Source organism: Oncorhynchus mykiss, chromosome 2 (genome assembly GCF_057628025.1).
Source record: "Oncorhynchus mykiss isolate SJ-2025 chromosome 2, ASM5762802v1, whole genome shotgun sequence".
NCBI classification, from domain to species: domain Eukaryota; kingdom Metazoa; phylum Chordata; class Actinopteri; order Salmoniformes; family Salmonidae; genus Oncorhynchus; species Oncorhynchus mykiss.
This window is the reverse complement of record NC_143023.1, coordinates 9,615,751-9,637,379: the sequence shown is the minus strand read 5'-3', so window position 1 is coordinate 9,637,379 and position 21,629 is coordinate 9,615,751. Positions and strand designations below refer to the sequence as shown.

General features: G+C 39.3%; 1 protein-coding gene and 1 long non-coding RNA gene across 4 annotated transcripts; both read left to right on the top strand.

Moving 5' to 3' along the window:
• The first annotated feature begins 402 nt into the window (after positions 1 to 402).
• LOC100136714 (Dermo-1) lies at positions 403 to 2,622 on the top strand. Of its 3 annotated transcripts, none has more exons than XM_021586325.3 (2): positions 403 to 1,700; positions 2,036 to 2,622. In XM_021586325.3, the coding sequence occupies exon 1, from the start codon at positions 1,167 to 1,169 to the stop codon at positions 1,668 to 1,670; it is 504 nt and encodes a 167-aa protein (XP_021442000.1). In that variant the 5' UTR covers positions 403 to 1,166; the 3' UTR covers positions 1,671 to 1,700; positions 2,036 to 2,622.
• Positions 2,623 to 5,989: 3,367 nt separating this feature from the next.
• Positions 5,990 to 20,430, top strand: LOC118944769 (uncharacterized). Its single transcript, XR_005040067.2, has 2 exons — positions 5,990 to 6,349; positions 18,419 to 20,430. It is a non-coding gene; the product is annotated as an uncharacterized LOC118944769 (long non-coding RNA).
• The last annotated feature ends 1,199 nt before the right edge of the window (positions 20,431 to 21,629 follow it).

Genomic DNA, 21,629 nt, shown 5'->3' with positions numbered 1-21,629 from the left:
TCTCATCCAGGATCATTCTCATCCAGGATCATTCTCATCCAGAATCATTCTCATCCAGGATCATTCTCATCCAGGATCATTCTCATCCAGGATCATTCTCATCCAGGATCATTCTCATCCAGGATCATTCTCCTCCAGGATCATTCTCATCCAGAATCATTCTCATCCAGGATCATTCTCATCCAGAATCGTTCTCATCCAGGATCATTATCATCCAGAATCATTCTCATCCAGAATCATTCTCATCCAGGATCATTCTCATCCAGAATCATTCTCATCCAGAATCATTCTCACCCAGGATCATTCTCACCCAGAATCATTCTCATCCAGAATCATTCTCATCCAGGATCATTCTCATCCAGGATAATTACCTCGAAAACTGTTTAGGTAAATTAAAGGTTGGGTCAGCAGCGGGTTGCCAGTTGTATGTTTACAGGTGGTGTGTGTGTGGTCTATTGGATATGCTCTACTTGTGCGCATGAATGAGCCAGCGTATAATGATCATGTTTATCCAAACTAGAGGAATATAAGAATAACGTTTAGGTATTCATCGTTTTGCTCCATATCGTGTTACTGTTTTACTTTAGTGTTTAATTTAATCTTGAATTACAACATGGTGCATGGGATACATTGAGTTAAAATCTAGATTGTTTGTTGCAGCGTAAAAACAAATATTGCATTCAACGCTTAAACATATTTATGTTTTACCTAATAGTGTCATTACACATTAGCATATTAAATGAGATTCAGATCAAACAAAATGTGTTACTTTGATAAGCCTATCCTATTTATATTCTAGGCTATACGATACCAATCCCGCCATTGATGAAGTAGCTTTCAGCGGTCTCCGACTTTGTTTTCAGCAGACCATGCAGCGAGAGGAGTTCCTCATAGTTCCTTGCTCGCGCCCACCCCTCTTTACACGTAATATACTTTATTGGCCAATCCTCTCTCTCTCCAAATCTTTACGCCATACAGGCTATAAGAACTCCGTAACTTTCTCAAGTATCAGAAAACATTTCTTGTCTCGGGATCCCATGTATGGATACTTTATTATTGGTGTCTTCAAAGGCGGTGAATCGAAGGCGCAACTGGAAATAACCGTTAACTTGATGCTTGGATCATTCGGACTGACTGTCGCTTGTCTGTCTTCTAACTGAGGGGTGATGTCTGAGGAAATGACCGGGGAAGAGTCGAGCTCCCCAGGCTCTCCACTAGACAGTCTCGGCAACAGTGAGGGGGAACTGGATAGGCAACCGAAGAGATGTGGGAGGAAAAGGACATCAAGCAGGAAAAACGGGGAGGATTCAGATAGCCCTACCCCTGGGAAAAGAGGGAAAAAGTCAAGCAGCAGCAGTCCACATTCTTTCGAAGACCTACAGACGCAACGAGTCATGGCGAACGTGCGCGAGCGGCAGAGGACGCAGTCACTCAACGAAGCTTTCTCGTCTTTGCGGAAAATCATCCCCACTTTGCCTTCAGACAAACTGAGCAAAATACAAACCTTAAAACTTGCTGCCAGGTACATCGATTTCCTGTACCAAGTTCTGCAGAGCGATGAATTGGACTCCAAAATGGCAAGTTGTAGTTATGTGGCTCATGAGAGATTAAGCTATGCGTTTTCTGTATGGAGGATGGAGGGCGCTTGGTCCATGTCAGCATCTCACTAGCTCACGGCCGAAGAGCTGTAGTCCAAAATGGTATGCTCTGTTTTCCAACTCATTGTCTTACTTTTTAAGACCGTACTACATTGCAACCATTTCAGTTGATGTTCGTTGTACAAAATGACTAAATACAAAAATAATCACTTTAGGCCTATGGGCCTACTACATTTGACTACAGCCTATTTGGGCTATTGTTTTTTTTAACAGTATCAGTTTAAATAGTGTTCTACTTTAATAGACTGTTGTACTTTCCTGGATCTGTGAGTCATACTGCAGCCATAAACAAGTCTAGGTTGCTGTGTTTTGTTGAACTTTTTCGTAGTCAGGCGTCAATAATTAATCGTCTTTTTTATAATTGTTCTGATCTGCAGGTGACAGCTGATTCTGCTTATCAGTATGACAACGGGGCAATTCTGGAGAATAATGCTGGAAACACACAAAGCTGCGGTTTATGGGAGCAAACTTTGACAACCATTTAAAACCAAAAAGGACAGGGCGTGGGGAGAGCACTTTGCCTGGGAAAGGCCCGCGTTTGGACGACCTGGATCTGCATTCGAGTGCTAGGCTACTACACTACTACATTCTGAAATACGTTAGTTTTTTTTATTGTTGACGACGAATGTTACTTGGAAATGTATGTTTTCATGCATGTCTTTGACTCTGTGGACAGTATTCTGTGGAGGTTAAAGGGCAGCATCGACGCATTTGTCTCAGTTTCCGTGTGAGACTTTCGATGTGGACTGACTGCGGTATTATAGGCTAATGGGTTGAATTAATATGTCGCCAACCTGTGCAAAAATAATTGAGGTTATTCTTTTCAGAATACATTTATTTATTTATTGATGACACGTGTTACATGAGGAATAGATCCTATGTCTGAAATGCATTCCTATTTTTATTATTGTTGTGTAAATAATTGTATATTTTCCGCAATAAAGTAAATGATAAAACAAAACAATTTCCCTTTTTACTTCATTAATTAAGTTTAAACCAAACACATATGGTATGATTATACAAATCTAAATGTCCTAGGATCGAACAATTGTCAAATACTTTAGTAATTCCCTCTTTTGATGCAAACATGCAATCTTATGCAGCAGAGTTATCTGGTAGGCTACCAGTTAGGCTACTTCGACTTTTAATCTGACACAAATAGTTAATACATTGGCGGTAAGTCTTCACATTGAAGTGAATGTTTATAATGTGTCCTGCTCCAATCCACAAGTGGACCATGCTTAACATTCACATTTAGGACAACAACTTTCGCAGAGATCATTCAGTAAGAGGTGTGTATGAAATGTATTTAAACTGTGTCCACCTGGGAAACGTTTCACGGTTGTTTTTGGCATGGTCTTATAATCAACATAATCACGCTTCATCTTAAACCAACATACTCCTGAAATGCCTCCGAATATCGGATTTCTCTCGACCCAGACTAAATAATCATACTATTTATTAGGTTTGTTTTGTAGTAATGAACGGACATCGTTGGAATAATGTATTATTATTATTATTATGAACAATATTATTATTAGCCTGTTTGTAAAATAAACCAGACTACTGCTTTAATTATTATTGTATAGTAGTGGGCAAACTTTGCCGTTTATAATTGTGTAGCAACACTTTGTGCGTCACTAAAGCCTATAGTGTTGACATTTGCTATTATTCCATGTTCCTGGTAAATTAGATGATTCAATTTCCTGACAAATTAGGTTATTCCACGTTCCTGATAAAGAAGGTTATTCCACGTTCCTGATAAATGAGTTTATTCCATGTTCCTGATAAATGAGGTTATTCCATGTTCCTGATAAATGAGTTTATTCCATGTTCCTGATAAATGAGTTTATTCAGTGTTCCTGATGAATTAGTTTATTCCATGTTCCTGATAAATGAGGTTATTCCATGTTCCTGATAAATGAGGTTATTCCATGTTCCTGATGGAGGTTATTCCATGTTCCTGATGAATGAGGTTATTCCATGTTCCTGATAAATGAGTTTATTCCATCTTCCTGATAAATTAGGTTATTCCATTTTCCTGATAAATGAGGTTATTCAGTGTTCCTGATAAATGAGGTTATTCCATCTTCCTGATAAATGAGTTTATTCCATGTTCCTGATGGAGGTTATTCCATGTTCCTGATAAATGAGTTTATTCCATGTTCCTGATAAATGAGTTTATTCCATGTTCCTGATAAATGAGGTTATTCAGTGTTCCTGATAAATGAGTTTATTCCATGTTCCTGATAAATGAGGTTATTCAGTGTTCCTGATAAATGAGGTTATTCCACGTTCCTGATAAAGAAGGTTATTCCACGTTCCTGATAAATGAGTTTATTCCATCCATGTTCCTGATAAATGAGGTTATTCCATGTTCCTGATAAATGAGTTTATTCCATGTTCCTGATAAATGAGGTTATTCAGTGTTCCTGATAAATGAGTTTATTCCATGTTCCTGATAAATGAGGTTATTCAGTGTTCCTGATAAATGAGTTTATTCCACGTTCCTGATAAATTAGGTTATTCAGTGTTCCTGATAAATGAGTTTATTCCATGTTCCTGATAAATGAGGTTATTCAGTGTTCCTGATAAATGAGGTTATTCCATGTTCCTGATAAATGAGTTTATTCCATGTTCCTGATAAATGAGGTTATTCAGTGTTCCTGATATATGAGTTTATTCCATGTTCCTGATAAATGAGGTTATTCCATGTTCCTGATAAATGAGTTTATTCCATGTTCCTGATAAATGAGGTTATTCAGTGTTCCTGATAAATGAGTTTATTCCATGTTCCTGATAAATGAGGTTATTCCATGTTCCTGATAAATTAGGTTATTCCGTTTTCCTGATAAATTAGGTTATTATGTTTTCATATTAAATTAGGTTATACCATGTTCCTGATAAATTAGGTTATTCCACGTTCCTGTTAATGAGATTATTCCATGTTCCTGATATATTAGATTATTCTGTGTTCCTGATAAATGAGATTATTATGTGTTCCAAATAAATGAGATTATTCCATGTTTCTGATATATTAGATTATTCTGTGTTCCTGATAAATGAGATTATTCCATGTTTCTGATAAATGAAGTTACTCAATGTTCCTGATAAATTAGGTTGCAAATCGACATGATTGATCAGTTGCGTGAACTTTCTTCTTTCTTTAATGAGAAATTGAGAATAGTTTTGCAAAAGCTGAAACATACTAAATTGATATAGGCCTATTCAATTGTGATATATATTGATATGCGATTCATAACACCTTAAATCATGATATTGCATATAGCCTAGTATGTAGCCTAGACGATGTAGCAGGCCTATTGTAATTGACTGTCTGTATTATTTTAGGCTACTTCTAATCTATTCACAAAGAGTCATGTTACTTTGCTAAATGTAATAGGCTACTGATGCGAGACAGAGTCAAATATTAAGCTTACGTTAACAAATCTTGTTGGTGGGTTTTATTTTCTGTCTGTGGCTTTCATATAAACATAAACTATTTAATAAATCGAACTGATGAGCGCACGTTATTTCCCATATGGCGGGCTATAATAGCAAGCGCTCAGGCTAAAGCTCCTGCCAAACCGCCTGTAAATCAAAGCGCGTCTAATGAATTGATCCCCATAACGTTGTCCCCATATTCTTCACCGATTTTTTTGAGGTGAACGGGTGTTGATAGATTATTAGCATTAGCATGTATTAAAGGCCATGTGTATCAGTTGTAGATGCTGTGCAAACATGTCCCTTTATGGCAGATAACGCAGAACAACGGATTGTCAATCTGAGATCGCAGGCGTGTTCCCTCAGAATACATGTTCAATCAAAGTATTGCATAGCCTGCAGTTACTGCCCCTGGACGCTTCATCTATCCATCCGTTTGTTGAATCTGGAAAAGTATTTTGGACTCTTCAACCCTCCTGAAGTCGTTTAATTCAAAGCACGTGTCCGTTTGAAGGTGTGCAATTGGCTTGTGAGGCATGTATGGAATTCCCAGATGTCTATGAAATTCAAGGCGTCTTTGGTAGGCCCTGTAGGCTAGTGTGAGGTGGTGGAGTATACAGCCAGCATTTGTGAAAGTCTCCTATACAGCGCTTGTTTTTATGGACACAGTCACTGCAGAATCAAAAGAAAAGTTCCAAAACGCAAAATAGAGTTATGTGCAAACTAAAAACCTGAATGCAAAAGATAAACCTAGTCCTTAGCCTACCTAAGAACACAACTTGCTTATATGAACATCCAAGCTGTTCCCGTTGACAAGTAAAATAGCTTAATTTGAAGTCAACAAACTCTCTCCAACTCAGAAATGTAATACAACTAAGAGCAAGTATACGTTCCTGTGTTTGCGGAGAGGAGTTGGTAACGGACACGACGCAGAGAGAGGCACCGAATGAAACCTATTCTGAACAGATGTTAGTATTTTACAAAAGTCACGTGAAATGAACAGATGTTGTTGTAGAACAGGGACTCGCCTTGGTTCGAGAGCATTCCTCGACAGAAAGGCTTCGAAATAAGATCGGAGAGAAGCATTAGCGTTCTATTCACAACAAAAAACGACTCAGCACATCGTGTGGGTGATAATAGATTACCACGGGCCTCACCTGCGATGGAACCTCGGCCTACGTCCCATAGGAAATCTATCCAACTAAAATGGACGGTTCCAACCGCGCAGGAATTTGCTGGAAATGGGGGTAAGAGAATATAGCATTTTTTTAAATATGTGCTGGGAGAAGGCCTACAGCAATCGACGTCAATGTTGTTAACCAGTATTATGTAAGTTGTTTTGATAATGGCAGGATGCAATACCGTATCCCAGTGGTTGTTGGAAAGACGCCAAATAACGTCTGATAGTTATTGAAACGCGCTAATCTATTGAGATGTTGAATATAATATAGGCCAGGCCTGTGTGGAATTGTACTTTGGTACAAAGGGTTAGTCTGAAATGGGCCTTCAATACGACCTGCAGTGAGTTTCCTGCTCTTCGTTGACTGCTAAACCTTAGCCAATACTTTGCAGAGTTTCTTTTCTTAGAAAATCGGGATGCAAAATGTTCGATGACAAATATGTGGTTTTGAAAAGGACAAGAAAATAAAATCAATCTATAATAAATCAATATAATACAGACTATTTTCTGTGTTGACCAATAACGGAATGTTTTCTATAAGGGTTGAAGTAATTGTGATGTTCCTAATAAGCAAATTATAGGCCTACCGAATGTATAATTTAAATGCAATGTAAGAATGAAATAACGTGATTTTAAAATAAAAAATGTGTAGTCTCGGTTTATATCACTGGGTGCCAATAACTTCATCAGAAAATGAGTCTTGAATAACTAACTGCATACACTGGTAACAGTTGTTCATTATCTCCAGAATGCATTCCTTCCTTCGAGGATATATGGCTTTCTGATACTGTCTTGTACTATTCTATATTCAGTTCATTCGTTTCTTAATAAGATTTGGCCCAAGGTAAATTACATAAAATAATATTTTGGCCTAAAATACATTTTAGCAAATTGTTATTTATAATTATACACATTTTATTATGATTAATATTATTATTGTTATTATGATTGTTATATATTATTATTATATAATTGACACACAAATGGGGCGAGGGGTGCCTGAGTTCTGATATAGCAGGGGACTAGGTCAAGTGGACAGTGTAAAGAATGACTGTGACATACATGAGAACAGGTGGAGTATAGACCTATTCTACCATGAGAACAGGTGGAGTACAGACATATTCTACCATGAGAACAGGTGGAGTATAGACCCATTCTACCATGAGAACAGGTGGAGTACAGACCTATTCTACCATGAGAACAGGTGGAGTATAGACCTATTCTACCATGAGAACAGGTGGAGTACAGACCTATTCTACCATGAGAACAGGTGGAGTATAGACCTATTCTACCATGAGAACAGGTGGAGTATAGACCTATTCTACCATGATAACAGGTGGAGTATAGACCTATTCTACCATGAGAACAACCCTTGTACCCGGACTTTGAGCTACTCCCCTCTGGGCACCCCTCAGCAGGAAAAACAGAACTAGACAGTCATTTGTGCCAGGTGTGATATCCCTCCTAAATATCTCGGGCTAATGTTCCTATCGACACAGTAAGGACAGCAGGCTAGTTTTTAAATATATATATATATATATATATATATATATAACGCCACTTTAAACGTGTACATGACACGGCAACACAGTTTCCCCATGGGGACTATAAAGGCAGTAAGTACCAAGAAATTCCAATCGAAAAACAATGTCAGATGTTTTGGTTTAATTGTCAACCAAATGTCTATGCACTTTAAAACATTTTTAAAAGCACAGCAAAATTAAAATGGGAATTCAATTTAAAATATATGTTTTATTTATTCAGCATTAATAATGTGTTATCACTGTGTTTAATATTTTAGCAGAACCGAATGACCGGGATTGCAGTTGAGATGACATTAAAAGTACATTGCGCAAGTGATCAATGCCGTTAGAGATTCTGCGCAGATTATTACAGTAATTGTGAAGCTCTCCACAGACCTGCATAGGTCACGCATGCTATCTTCAACATGCACGCGTTATATGATTACACAACAAGACATGTATAGGTCATGCATGCTATCTTCAACATGCACGCGTTATATGATTACACAACAAGACATGTATAGGTCATGTATGCTATCTTCAACATGCACGCGTTATATGATTACACAACAAGACATGTATAGGTCATGCATGCTATCTTCAACATGCACGCGTTATATGATTACACAACAAGACATGTATAGGTCATGTATGCTATCTTCAACATGCACGCGTTATATGATTACACAACAAGACATGTATAGGTCATGCATGCTATCTTAAACATGCACGCGTTATATGATTACACAACAAGACATGCATAGGTCACGCATGCTATCTTCAACATGCAGGCGTTATATGATTACACAACAAGACATGTATAGTTACAGTAACCTCAATGTGGCCATGGATGTGATACTCATTTTAATGTTGAATGTTACATTCGTTTGTAAAATAGCCATAACTTAATATTACAAACCTAATATTGAATTGTCTTTGGTTGACAATGCAACCAGATATCAACATTTAAAGGAGATGTATCTACTGCTTGGATAGTTCCATCTGAACCACTGGCTTAATCACAGTCTTTCACTTATATTTTTGGTTGAGTTAGAGAGGTGAATCCAACATACAGTATAATTGGTTAACTTGTGGACAAATGAATATGCAATTTGTTGTATTTCAAAAGTGATATTGATTAGTCTTTGGTTGTCAACACAACCAAATATCAACAGTATGAGATATGCACCTTCTGCTTGGATAGTTCCATCTGTGCCCTTGACTTAGTCTGGCTTTAATTACAGTTGTCTACAATGAATCATTGATATGTTGTATTCATGTCTCCATTTCATCCAAAAATGTCATTTAAAGAATAGGACTAAATGAAAGAAAATCTAACTTTAAATGCACTTTTAAAAAGTTTGATTTGATTTAGGCCTATTCTTTAACACAGATGTTGGTTAAAACCCTGGATGGGAGGCCAAAGAGTAGCTGTAGATAGATACATCAGTTCTCCAGTAGGAGGTGCTGCCCAGTGGAGTTAAGTTGAAGATCTGACGTTGTTTGAAAGGTACATGTCCAATACATATTTTCTCCAAGGTTTGTCTATGTTGAAGTTTGTTTACCATGATGACACAATCCTGTAGTTCAAATTTCACCCTTAAAACAACCGTTTTAAATTGTACTTTTTTCAAATCCAATGTATTTTCCACATAGATTCCACATCACAATACCTTCACACATGACGTTGAAACAACCTTGATTCAACCACTTTGTGACCAGTGGGGAACTTCAATTTCCACTACACCCTCGCTGATTATTCAGCTATAATATGTAAAGTGATAATATGATTGAAAATATAATTGATTGACGAATGTAACAATTTAGATTGAATGGAAATATCTGACAGAATACATTGCAATGACGAATAGACTATGACGAATAGACTATGACGAATAGACTATGACGAATAGACTATGACGAATAGACTATGACGAATAGACTATGGATATACTGCAGGGCAATGGACTTGACAATATTTTGTTTGGTGGATTTAACTGTGGGCCACAAGTGCAGACTGCAGAGCTGAGACCTACTGGCATCCCAATAAGAAACAGGTGCAGACTGCAGAGCTAAGACCTACTGGCATCCCAATAAGAAACAGGTGCTGACTGCAGAGCTGAGATCTACTGGCATCCCAATAAGAAACAGGTACAGACTGCAGAGCTGAGACCTACTGGCATCCCAATAAGAAACAGGTGCAGACTGCAGAGCTGAGACCTACTGGCATCCCAATAAGAAACAGGTGCCGACTGCAGAGCTATAAGACCTAGTGGCATCCCAATAAGAAACAGGTACAGACTGCAGAGCTGAGACCTACTGGCATCCCAATAAGAAACAGGTGCAGACTGCAGAGCTGAGACCTAGTGGCATTCCAATAAGAAACAGGTACAGACTGCAGAGCTGAGACCTAGTGGCATCCCAATAAGAAACAGGTGCAGACTGCAGAGCTGAGACCTAGTGGCATCCCAATAAGAAACATGTGCAGACTGCAGAGCTATAAGACCTAGTGGCATCCCAATAAGAAACAGGTGCAGACTGCAGAGCTGAGACCTAGTGGCATCCCAATAAGAAACAGGTGCAGACTGCAGAGCTGAGACCTAGTGGCATCCCAATAAGAAACAGGTGCAGACTGCAGAGCTGAGACCTAGTGGCATTCCAATAAGAAACAGGTACAGACTGCAGAGCTGAGACCTAGTGGCATCCCAATAAGAAACAGGTACAGACTGCAGAGCTGAGACCTAGTGGCATCCCAATAAGAAACAGGTGCCGACTGCAGAGCTGAGACCTAGTGGCATCCCAATAAGAAACAGGTACAGACTGCAGAGCTGAGACCTAGTGGCATCCCAATAAGAAACAGGTGCCGACTGCAGAGCTATAAGACCTACTGGCATCCCAATAAGAAACAGGTACAGACTGCAGAGCTAAGACCTACTGGCATCCCAATAAGAAACAGGTGCCGACTGCAGAGCTGAGATCTAGTGGCATCCCAATAAGAAACAGGTACAGACTGCCGAGCTATAAGACCTAGTGGCATCCCAATAAGAAACAGGTGCAGACTGCAGAGCTATAAGACCTAGTGGCATCCCAATAAGAAACAGGTGCAGACTGCAGAGCTATAAGACCTAGTGGCATCCCAATAAGAAACAGGTACAGACTGCAGAGCTAAGACCTACTGGCATCCCAATAAGAAACAGGTGCTGACTGCAGAGCTGAGATCTACTGGCATCCCAATAAGAAACAGGTACAGACTGCAGAGCTGAGACCTACTGGCATCCCAATAAGAAACAGGTGCCGACTGCAGAGCTATAAGACCTAGTGGCATCCCAATAAGAAACAGGTACAGACTGCAGAGCTATAAGACCTACTGGCATCCCAATAAGAAACAGGTGCAGACTGCAGAGCTGAGACCTACTGGCATCCCAATAAGAAACAGGTACAGACTGCAGAGCTATAAGACCTAGTGGCATCCCAATAAGAAACAGGTGCAGACTGCAAAGCACTCCAACTATGTGAGGATTCAACAAAGGACCGGTGCAGACCAGGGCTGGAGATAAGATCAAAGATACAGTATTTCAATCCAGACAAGGCTTTGGTAGACAGGAGACCAACACACACACACACACACACACACACACACACACACACACACACACACACACACACACACACACACACACACACACACACACACACACACACACACACACACACACACACACACACACACCCTGAGGTTGTAAGTCTGCTGATTGTTTGAATACTGAAAATCTATGAATAATTAATGAACGATACCCCTCATATTCAGTCCAGATGTGCTGATCTACAAGATAAATATCTAAAATTGCAACAATTAATTTGGTGTTGTCCACATATAGTTGCTATACACCAGCTTACATTGACACATCCTCCAGTATCAGAGAGATCACCTCAGGGTCTCTTAAAAAGAAAGGACCAGTCCCATTGGTTCCTGCACTCTTAGCTGTATATTATGGAAGGTAAGACAGAGACACAAAGCTATGATTATTATTACAGACAAAGTGAGACTCATCCAGCAGAAATGAAGAGTAAGGCCCCTGGTTGCATCCCAAATGGTACCCTATTGCCTATATAGTGCATCCTTTGTATCTATGGACCTTGGTCAAAAGTATTGCACTATATAGGGAATAGAGGGCCATTTGAGACTCCGACCATCTCCCCTGTAGCTCTGTACTGTTCTAGAAGGTAAGGGGAGGGCTTGTTGAATCTGTTTAGCTTTGCTGTTGTAGGAACAGTGTGGATGCATGCCATATGTCTCCCTATTGCCTGTATAGTGTATTATTTTTGATCTGGTTAAAAGTAGTGCACTATATAGGGAATAGTGTTCCATTTGAGTCACAACCTCTAGCTGCCTTGTGCTTTACAATGAAAAACCCTGAGAGCAGTGTGGAAAGGCAAGATGTCTATGAGGTTTACGAAGTGGAAGAAGCTCTGACATGGCATGAGTTGTTTCTGTATTTATTTACTTACTTACATGCATTTACCAGGTAAGGTGTTTGAAAACATGTCGTTACAACAACAACTTGGGGAGGAGGATAGGACAGGGATTGAATGAGCCCATTGGAAGCTGGGAATGAGTAGAGGTGCACATCCACAGTACACTAAATGTACGATTTCAGCACTGAGACTAAAGCCTATATCTTTATTGTGTCATTCAACTGGAGAATGTTTGAAAGTGGTAGTCATTTTGATAAGCAGGCGTATTCATGAAAGCAGTGCTGTACAACACTACAGATGGGGATGACTGAATCTTTCCTTTCCCGAAGAGATGGACAAAGTATTGCCTGACTGGATGACCAATGAAAAATCTATTCTGTCTTTTCCTCCAAGGCCTTTTCATGTTTGATTTACAGATCTCAGATCATTGTTTCAGTATAACTGAAACCACATTGAGTCAGTTCCAAATGGAACTGACTCAATATGCTGTAGTGCACTACTTTTGACCAGGGCTCATAGGGCTCTTGTCAAAAGTAGTGCACTATGTAGGGAATAGGGTGTAATTATTTGACCCATATCATCTCAGCCTTGGAGGAAAGCTTGTTTTCATCAGGATTTCCCTTGGATTTGTGAATCGATGTATAGCTGGAGAGAGAGAGAGGTGCTTTTCTCTCAGGTGGGTTGGTGAGAGAGGTAATCAGAAGGGGATCATGGTGCTCTCCCAGAAGCTTGGCTGGTGCCTAATTGTGAATTCAGACAAACCAAAGGTGTGATGGGTTCGCACTCAAATCCATGTCGCATGAAGCTTGTTTTCACTGCATCAGGAATAGTGTACACGGACGTTTTGGCTTTGCAGCCTTCATCAGTGTGAAGAGAGAAAATGAAACAGACCAGTTAGGCTTGCATTTTTACAAGTCACATGTCCTTACAATACAATCAAAGAATACAGAAATGTTTAGAGAAATGTTCCAGAAATAGATGATCAAATTAGGCTTTTTGAGGAAAAGTCAACATGACTTTCAGGTAGGTCTCAAATAACCAATACAATCTAATCTGGCAGTCGATGTATAAAGTTATGGTAAATTAAATACCCTCTTGCTACACTTTGCATTGGTTAGTTTAATGAGCTATGTTGAGAGAGAGTTGACTGAAGCCAGATTTGCATACTTCATTTGCTGGTCAGAGGAAAGGCCAATTCATTTGTCCCCTCAATTGAATTGGCCTTTCCTCTGACCAGCAAATTAAGTATGCAAATCTTGCTTTAGTCAATCTGAAGGCACACAGTATGTTTGAGTTGGCAAATGACAGATTCCAGCACAACAATTCACCAAGAATAAAACGTCTGAATCAAATCATAACAGGTCAGTGTTTCATCACAGTGAATGGTACATAGGTAATCCAAAGTGACTGAGTAATTGAAACGTGGCATCAGATTGCGTCCAGAGCCCTGAGTTCTCCCTTCATAGCTGTCCAGAGAACAGGCTAAATGACTGGTTCACCACTGCACCTTGTGTTTACGCTAGCTGTGTGCGCCGTGTGCCACCCAGGCTGCAGACAAGACACGGATCAGGGTGCTTTCTGGGGAATACACAATGATGTCACAGACAGGAAATGGCTGGGAATGACTTGGCACCTTGAGGTAGCTGGCTCGCCCCCCATTGGCTCAGAGGCCACCCTGGAATAATAAACAAGCAATCAGGAGGCAGCACGAGAGTACACAAAGGCACTGCAGACGTTCATGGATGATAAAGGCTGATTTTTCATTTGAGGGGGATGATTATTTGTGTTCTCCGGTAAATACAGGGCCCCTCATAGGAGGCGTAAACACACATATGAAGGGAAAAGCGGTTTCGGCCTCAAACACAATGATTTAAAATGTTATTGTTTATGTCCAACCATGATTAATATAGGCTGCTATATATTTAACCGGAGTTACAGTTTTGAGAGTGTAGCAGAAATCTGATTTTCTGAGGAAGCAGAGAGAAACACCTCCTTGGTAAATGTGAACTGTTTGGCTCTCAAAACTGTTTGAGTCTTTTGGCTGTGTTATCATACCACCTTCACATCCAGCCAGGCTCCGCACAACGCCGCTAGTCCTACAACACATGTGGCTGTGGTTTGGATCATGTTTCCAATGCATTTGTAGTCAAATCAGATCATGTCAAAGGGATTCTGTGCACTATATTTTAAGAATTTAAAGGAAGTTACTTTAGGGAAAGGGAAAGGGGGACACCTAGTCAGTTGTACAACTGAATGCCTTCAACTGAAATGTATCTTCCACATTTAACCCAACCCCTCTGAATCAGAGAGGTGCGGGGGGCTGCCTTAATCGACATCCACGTCTTCGGCACCCGGGGAACAGTGGGTTAACTGCCTTGCTCAGTGGCAGAACAACAGATTTTTACCTTTAACATGGGCCTGTGATGTATCTTACTGAACAAGTGCCTCAGGGTCGACCAGGAGAATGTCAAATGGGGTGCCTACAGTACAGTAATATTAGTTTGTTAATGAGGTAGTTTCAACCGTACACTAATATTAGTTTGTTAGTGAGGTAGTTTCTACCGTACAGTAATATTAGTTTGTTAATGAGGTAGTTTCAACCGTACAGTAATATTAGTTTGTTAATGAGGTAGTTTCAATCGTACAGTAATATTAGTTTGTTAATGAGGTAGTTTCAACCGTACAGTAATATTAGTTTGTTAATGAGGTAGTTTCAACCGTACAGTAATATTAGTTTGTTAATGAGGTAGTTTCAACCGTACACTAATATTAGTTTGTTAGTGAGGTAGTTTCTACCGTACAGTAATATTAGTTTGTTAGTGAGGTAGTTTCTACCGTACAGTAATATTAGTTTGTTAGTGAGGTAGTTTATACCGTACAGTAATATTAGTTTGTTAGTGAGGTAGTTTTTATCGTATAGTAATATTAGTTTGTTAGTGAGGTAGTTTCAACCGTACAGTAATATTAGTTTGTTAATGAGGTAGTTTCAATCGTACAGTAATATTAGTTTGTTAGTGAGGTAGTTTCAATCGTACAGTAATATTAGTTTGTTAATGAGGTATTTCTACCGTACAGTAATATTAGTTTGTTAGTGAGCTAGGGTTTAACGTACAGTAGTATTAGTTTGTTAATGAGGTAGTTTCAATCATACAATAATATTAGTTTGTTATTGAGGTAGTTTCTACCACACAGTAATATTAGTTTGTTAGTGAGGTAGTTTCTACTGCATAGTAATATTAGTTTGTTAGTGAGGTAGTATCTACCATACAGTAGTGTTAGTTTGTTAGTGAGGTAGTTTCTACTGCATAGTAATATTAGTTTGTTAATGAGGTAGTTTCTACTGCATAGTAATATTAGTTTGTTAGTGAGGTAGTTTCTACTGCATAGTAATATTAGTTTGTTAGTGAGGTAGTATCTACCATACAGTAGTGTTAGTTTGTTAGTGAGGTAGTTTCAACCGTACAGTAATATTAGTTTGTTAGTGAGGTAGTTTCAATCATACAGTAATATTAGTTTGTTATTGAGGTAGTTTCTACCACACAGTAATATTAGTTTGTTAGTGAGGTAGTTTCTACTGCATAGTAATATTAGTTTGTTAGTGAGGTAGTATCTACCATACAGTAGTATTCGTTTGTTAATGAGGTAGTTTCAATCGTACAGTAATATTAGTTTGTTAGTGAGGTAGTTTCTACTGCATAGTAATATTAGTTTGTTTGTGAGGTAGTATCTACCATACAGTAGTTTTAGTTTGTTAGTTAGGTAGTTTCAACCTTAAAGTGGTATTAGTTTGTTTGTGAGGTAGTTTCAATCGTACAGTGATATTAGTTTGTTAGTGAGGTAGTTTCTACCGTACAGTAATATCAGTTTGTTAGCGAGGTAGTTTCTACTATACAGTAGTAATTGTTTGTTAGTGAGGTAGTTTCAATCGTACAGTAATATTAGTTTGTTAGTGAGGTAGTTTCAATCGTACAGTAATATTACTTTGTTAGTGAGGTAGTTTTTATCGTATAGTAATATTAGTTTGTTAGTGAGGTAGTTTCTACCGTACAGTAATATCAGTTTGTTAGCGAGGTAGTTTCTACTATACAGTAGTAATTGTTTGTTAGTGAGGTAGTTTCAATCGTACAGTAATATTAGTTTGTTAGTGAGGTAGTTTCAATCGTACAGTAATATTACTTTGTTAGTGAGGTAGTTTTTATCGTATAGTAATATTAGTTTGTTAGTGAGGTAGTTTTTATCGTATAGTAATATTAGTTTGTTAGTGAGGTAGTTTTTATTGTATAGTAATATTAGTTTCCTGGCCACCTCTCTTCCTGTCCTGCTATAGCCATGTCCTGGCCCCCTCTCTTCCTGTCCTGGTTTAGCCCGGCCCTGTCCTGGCCTGGGGGTAATTAGCTAGTGTAATGACAGCGGCCATGGCCCCCCTATCCCTTAGGTTCCGCTCTCTCTCTCTTTCTCTCCCCGGGTGCTAATCCCCCTGCCTTCATTAACCTGCCGGCCCAACGTCCCCTACAACACAGCACATAGTGATACTCATGTCACCCTGATAACTGATGTGTTGTTACAGCATTACAATGATCTCCTTCTTCCGTCCTCCTAACATGTCAGGGAACTTTAATTGCGAGCTAATTTGGAACCAATCTCAACAAATGGGGGAGTATTAGAGGAAGCAGAGAAAATTGAGGCAGGCATGTGCTGAGCTGCGGCATCTTGATCTTATGCAGAGGCTTGTTTGAGAGTTATAAACGCAAGGACGTTGTTTGAGTGATGATGGAAAATAGTCAATGGTATGTTTATTATTTTATTTATTTAACCAGGCAAGTCAGTTAAGATAAAATTATTATTTATCAAGACGGCCTACCCCGGCCAAACACTAACCCGGATGATGCTGGGCCAATTGTGCGCCGCTCTATAGGACTCCCAATAACGGGCAGTTGTGATACAGGAAGAAGCCACTGCTCCAAAACCGCCATAAAAAGCCAGACTATGGTTTGCAACTGCACATGGGGACAAAGATCAGACTTTTTGTGAGAAATGTCCTCTGGTTTGATGAAACAAAAATAGAACTGTTTGGCCATAATGACCATCGTTATGTTTGGAGGAAAAAGGGGGAGGCTTGCAAGCCGAAGAACACCATCCCAACCGTGAAGCACGGAGGTGGCAGCATCATGTTGTGGGGGTGCTTTACTGCAGGAGGGACTGGTGCACTTCACAAAATAGATGGCATCATGAGGTAGGAAAATTATGTGGATATATTGAAGCAACATCTCAAGACATCGGTCAGGAAGTTAAAGCTTGGTCGCAAATGGGTCTTCCAAATTGACAATGACCCCAAGCATATTTCCAAAGTTGTGGAAAAATGACTTAACGACAACAAAGTCAAGGTATTGGAGTGGCCATCACAAAGCCCTGACCTCAATCCCATAGAAATGTGTGGGCAGAACTAAAAAAGCGTGTGTGAGCAAGGAGGCCAACCAACCTGATTCAGTCCTCTGTCAGGAGGAATGGGCCAAAATTCACCCAACTTATTGTGGGACGCTTGTGGAAGGCTACCCGAAACGTTTGACCCTAGTTAAGCAATTTAAAGGCAATGCTACCAAATACTAATTGAGTGTATGTAAACTTCTGACCCACTGGGAATGTAATGAAAGAAATAAAAGCTGAAATGAATCATTCTCTCTACTATTATTCTGACATTTCACATTCTTAAAATAAAGTGGTGGTCTTAACTGACCTAAGACAGGGAATTTTTACTAGGATTAAATGTAAGAAATTGTGAAAAATTGAGTTTAAATGTATTTGGCTAAGTTGTTTGTAAACTTCCGACTTAAACTGTATGTATATATGTGTGTGTATGTATGTATGTATGTATGTATGTATGTATGTATGTATGTACGTATGTGTGTGTGTGTGTGTGTGTGTGTATATATATATATATATATATATATATATATGCTGTATTTGCAAAAAAAAACATTGGGGATTGGAAGTGTCTTCGGGTGTAGTTCTTACCATTATTTTTGGCGGGACGTTTTATCTTTTGTTCTTTGTTTTGAGTGGTTGTTAGGGCGACAAGCCAGGCTTTAGTGTTCTAGTATCTATGAGTCACCAGCATCTCTGTCCTCATTTCCCAGCAGGGGCGTTTGTGAAGCAGGTCGTCAACAGGCTGACTCATCACATATGGCCCCAGAACCGTGTCCCTCTGCCAAGATGACACTGCACAGGATATAGTCCTCATCATCAGCCACCTGGTCAGGTGACCCTGACAACAACAACAACAACAACAACAAGGAACAAACAAAAGTTGATTGGATGGTGTAAAGAGATGATCCTGACTGCAAGTTTCCATTGTGGTCCGACTGAATCTACCAATGGATATCCTGGTGTATCTGCTTCTGGACTGAACAGGGCTGGAGAGGACCACAGTTCCTCTCAACAAATAGGCCCACATCAAATGAACTTCTCCAGATGAGACCGTGTGGAATACTGATGTGATACTCATACATGCAAAATGCTACTACAGGATAGAATAGCATGGAGAACTGTATGACACAAACAACAGTCATACTGAAGCTAACATGGACAAGTTTGCAAAGATGCAATATTTAGGAATTGATACTGACAAAATAGTGGGTGGATGATCACTAGTTACAATAGGGAAATTGCACACACTTTCTTTTTAGGATTATGTTTATAGATGTTATGATGTTATGTTATGTTATGTTTTACAAGTATTTTTTTGATTATGGTATAACTTATAAATACCCATTTTTGCTTTTCTTTTATTTATTTAGAGAACATGTATGTTGGCACATTTTATTTATTATATAAATATATTTAATATTTGGTGCTTGATGAGAAGTTATCTTCAAAAAGTTTTGTAACAAGATTTGGTTTTACGATATTAAAGACATGGAAGACTGTTTTAACTCCTGAACTATGTACGATGACCCGACTGTATCTAACTGTATCATCTATATTAGATTGAGATGTTTGTGAAACTAATCCGGGGGGTCACAGAAGTTGAGAGTTGAAAGTGTTCAGTCTCGTTAAACAACCCAAAACCTCTTAGACATAATACCACAGTGTCATGTGTCTGTACCCTGATCCCTGCAGGAAACCCATCTGCCTCTCAAATGGCACCCTATTCCCTATATAGTGCACTACATGCATATTCCCTATGTAGTGGCCCATAGGGTTCTGGTCCAAATAGTGCACTATATAGGGAATAGGGTGCCATTTAGAACGCTGGCCAATTCCGAGGACCCTGGTATCTCCCTGCTTTAACGATGCAGGACGATGTAAAGCTTGACTTATCTCCCTCCCCAATCACCGTGTCACCAGGGTGCTGGCTCCGTCCTGCTGGAGGGAACAGCCTTGCTGTTTGTGACCTGTGTGATAAATCAAGTTCAAAGCAGAGGGTTGCACGCTGACAGATATCACCTTACACCCTGACAGATATCACCTTACACCCTGACAGATATCACCTTACACCCTGGCCCAGTTCACTTGTCTTATTATTACATCTTGGCTGTTTGTGTTTGCTAGTCTCATACCTGTCATGGATAGCGTTCATTATTCAAATGTGTTGAGGCAACATCACACATAGAACCCCCCCACCCCATCTACCACCATTCCAGTAAATTACTGAAATCAGATTAGAGAAATGTCATATGAAACACTAACCAACAAGAGTTTGTGTGCATCCCAAATGGAAACCTGTTTCCTTTATAGTGCACTACTTTTGACCAGAACCCAATGGGTCCTAGGCCCTTGGTCTAAAGTAATGCAGTATATAGGGAATAGGGTGCCATTTGGGAAACAGCCTTAGATTCCTGAGGAGTGAGTCCACGTGACATGAAGCCACACTTGGATAAACAGTTTCACCCTTCCCTTATTAATTCGGCTGACCTTGGTGGCACCGTGGATGAATGTTTCATGAAGGTCTGGAGCTCCAACGGAGGCTAGAGGAGTAGCAATAAGATCTATTAAACATTCTGGTACTGTAGGACTGAAATAAAACCTGTTTTACACATTACACTCTACACTGTCAGTATACAGTGTAAATATTCCGTTTGCGGAATATTTAAATAAAGCCTGGAATAAAATTTTAAAAAGGCCACCTATAATTAAATTGTAACCCCAAAAAGATTTAGCTTCTTATGTGGTTAATGGCGTGTGTATGTAGATGTATGTATGTATGTATGTATGTATGTATGTATGTATGTATGTATGTATGTATGTATGTATGTATGTATGTATACAGTGTGTATGTATGTATGTATGTATGTATGTATGTATGTATGTATGTATACAGTGTGTATGTATGTATGTATGTATATTATTTTACTGCTCTGGGGATGTAATTTACTATTATGTATTGATTTCAACCTGAGTTTTGTTTTCACTCTTTATGTGATGCACAATGCAGAGAACACCGGAAGAAGAATTATAATTTAATTACCATAGTGAAGTCTTGTAATATTTGTTTATGTGTCAATTAATCCCATGAGGGATGAGTTGCCAATTGGCGATTTGACACTAAAATAAAAATGTATTTCATTCATTCATTCATCAGGAGAAATGTCTCAAAGCATTGGTAATGAATTAGCTCCACGTTCCTTTGTTTTGCTCAATTAATTTACAGTATAATCTAATCTATTTTATTATATTTTAATCAAATCCTATTCTATAGACCATTCTCCATAATGCATTTTAACCCGTCTTGTCGATTTACCCTTTGATGGTGTATCCTGGGTCTAATGTTCTGTTGGTTGAACCAACAGCAGCAGCAGTAGTATCCTGGATCTAATATTCTGCTGGTTGAACCAACAGCAGTAGTATCCTGGGTCTAATGTTCTGTTGGTTGAACCAGCAGCAGTAGTATCCTGGGTCTAATGTTCTGTTGGTTGAACCAACAGCAGCAGCAGTAGTATCCTGGGTCTAATGTTCTGTTGGTTGAACCAACAGCAGTAGTATCCTGGGTCTAATGTTCTGTTGGTTGAACCAACAGCAGCAGCAGTAGTATCCTGGGTCTAATGTTCTGTTGGTTGAACCAACAGCAGCAGCAGTAGTATCCTGGGTCTAATGTTCTGCTGGTTGAACCAACAGCAGTAGTATCCTGGGTCTAATGTTCTGTTGGTTGAACCAGCAGCAGTAGTATCCTGGGTCTAATGTTCTGTTGGTTGAACCAACAGCAGCAGCAGTAGTATCCTGGGTCTAATGTTCTGTTGGTTGAACCAACAGCAGTAGTATCCTGGGTCTAATGTTCTGTTGGTTGAACCAACAGCAGCAGCAGTAGTATCCTGGGTCTAATGTTCTGTTGGTTGAACCAACAGCAGCAGCAGT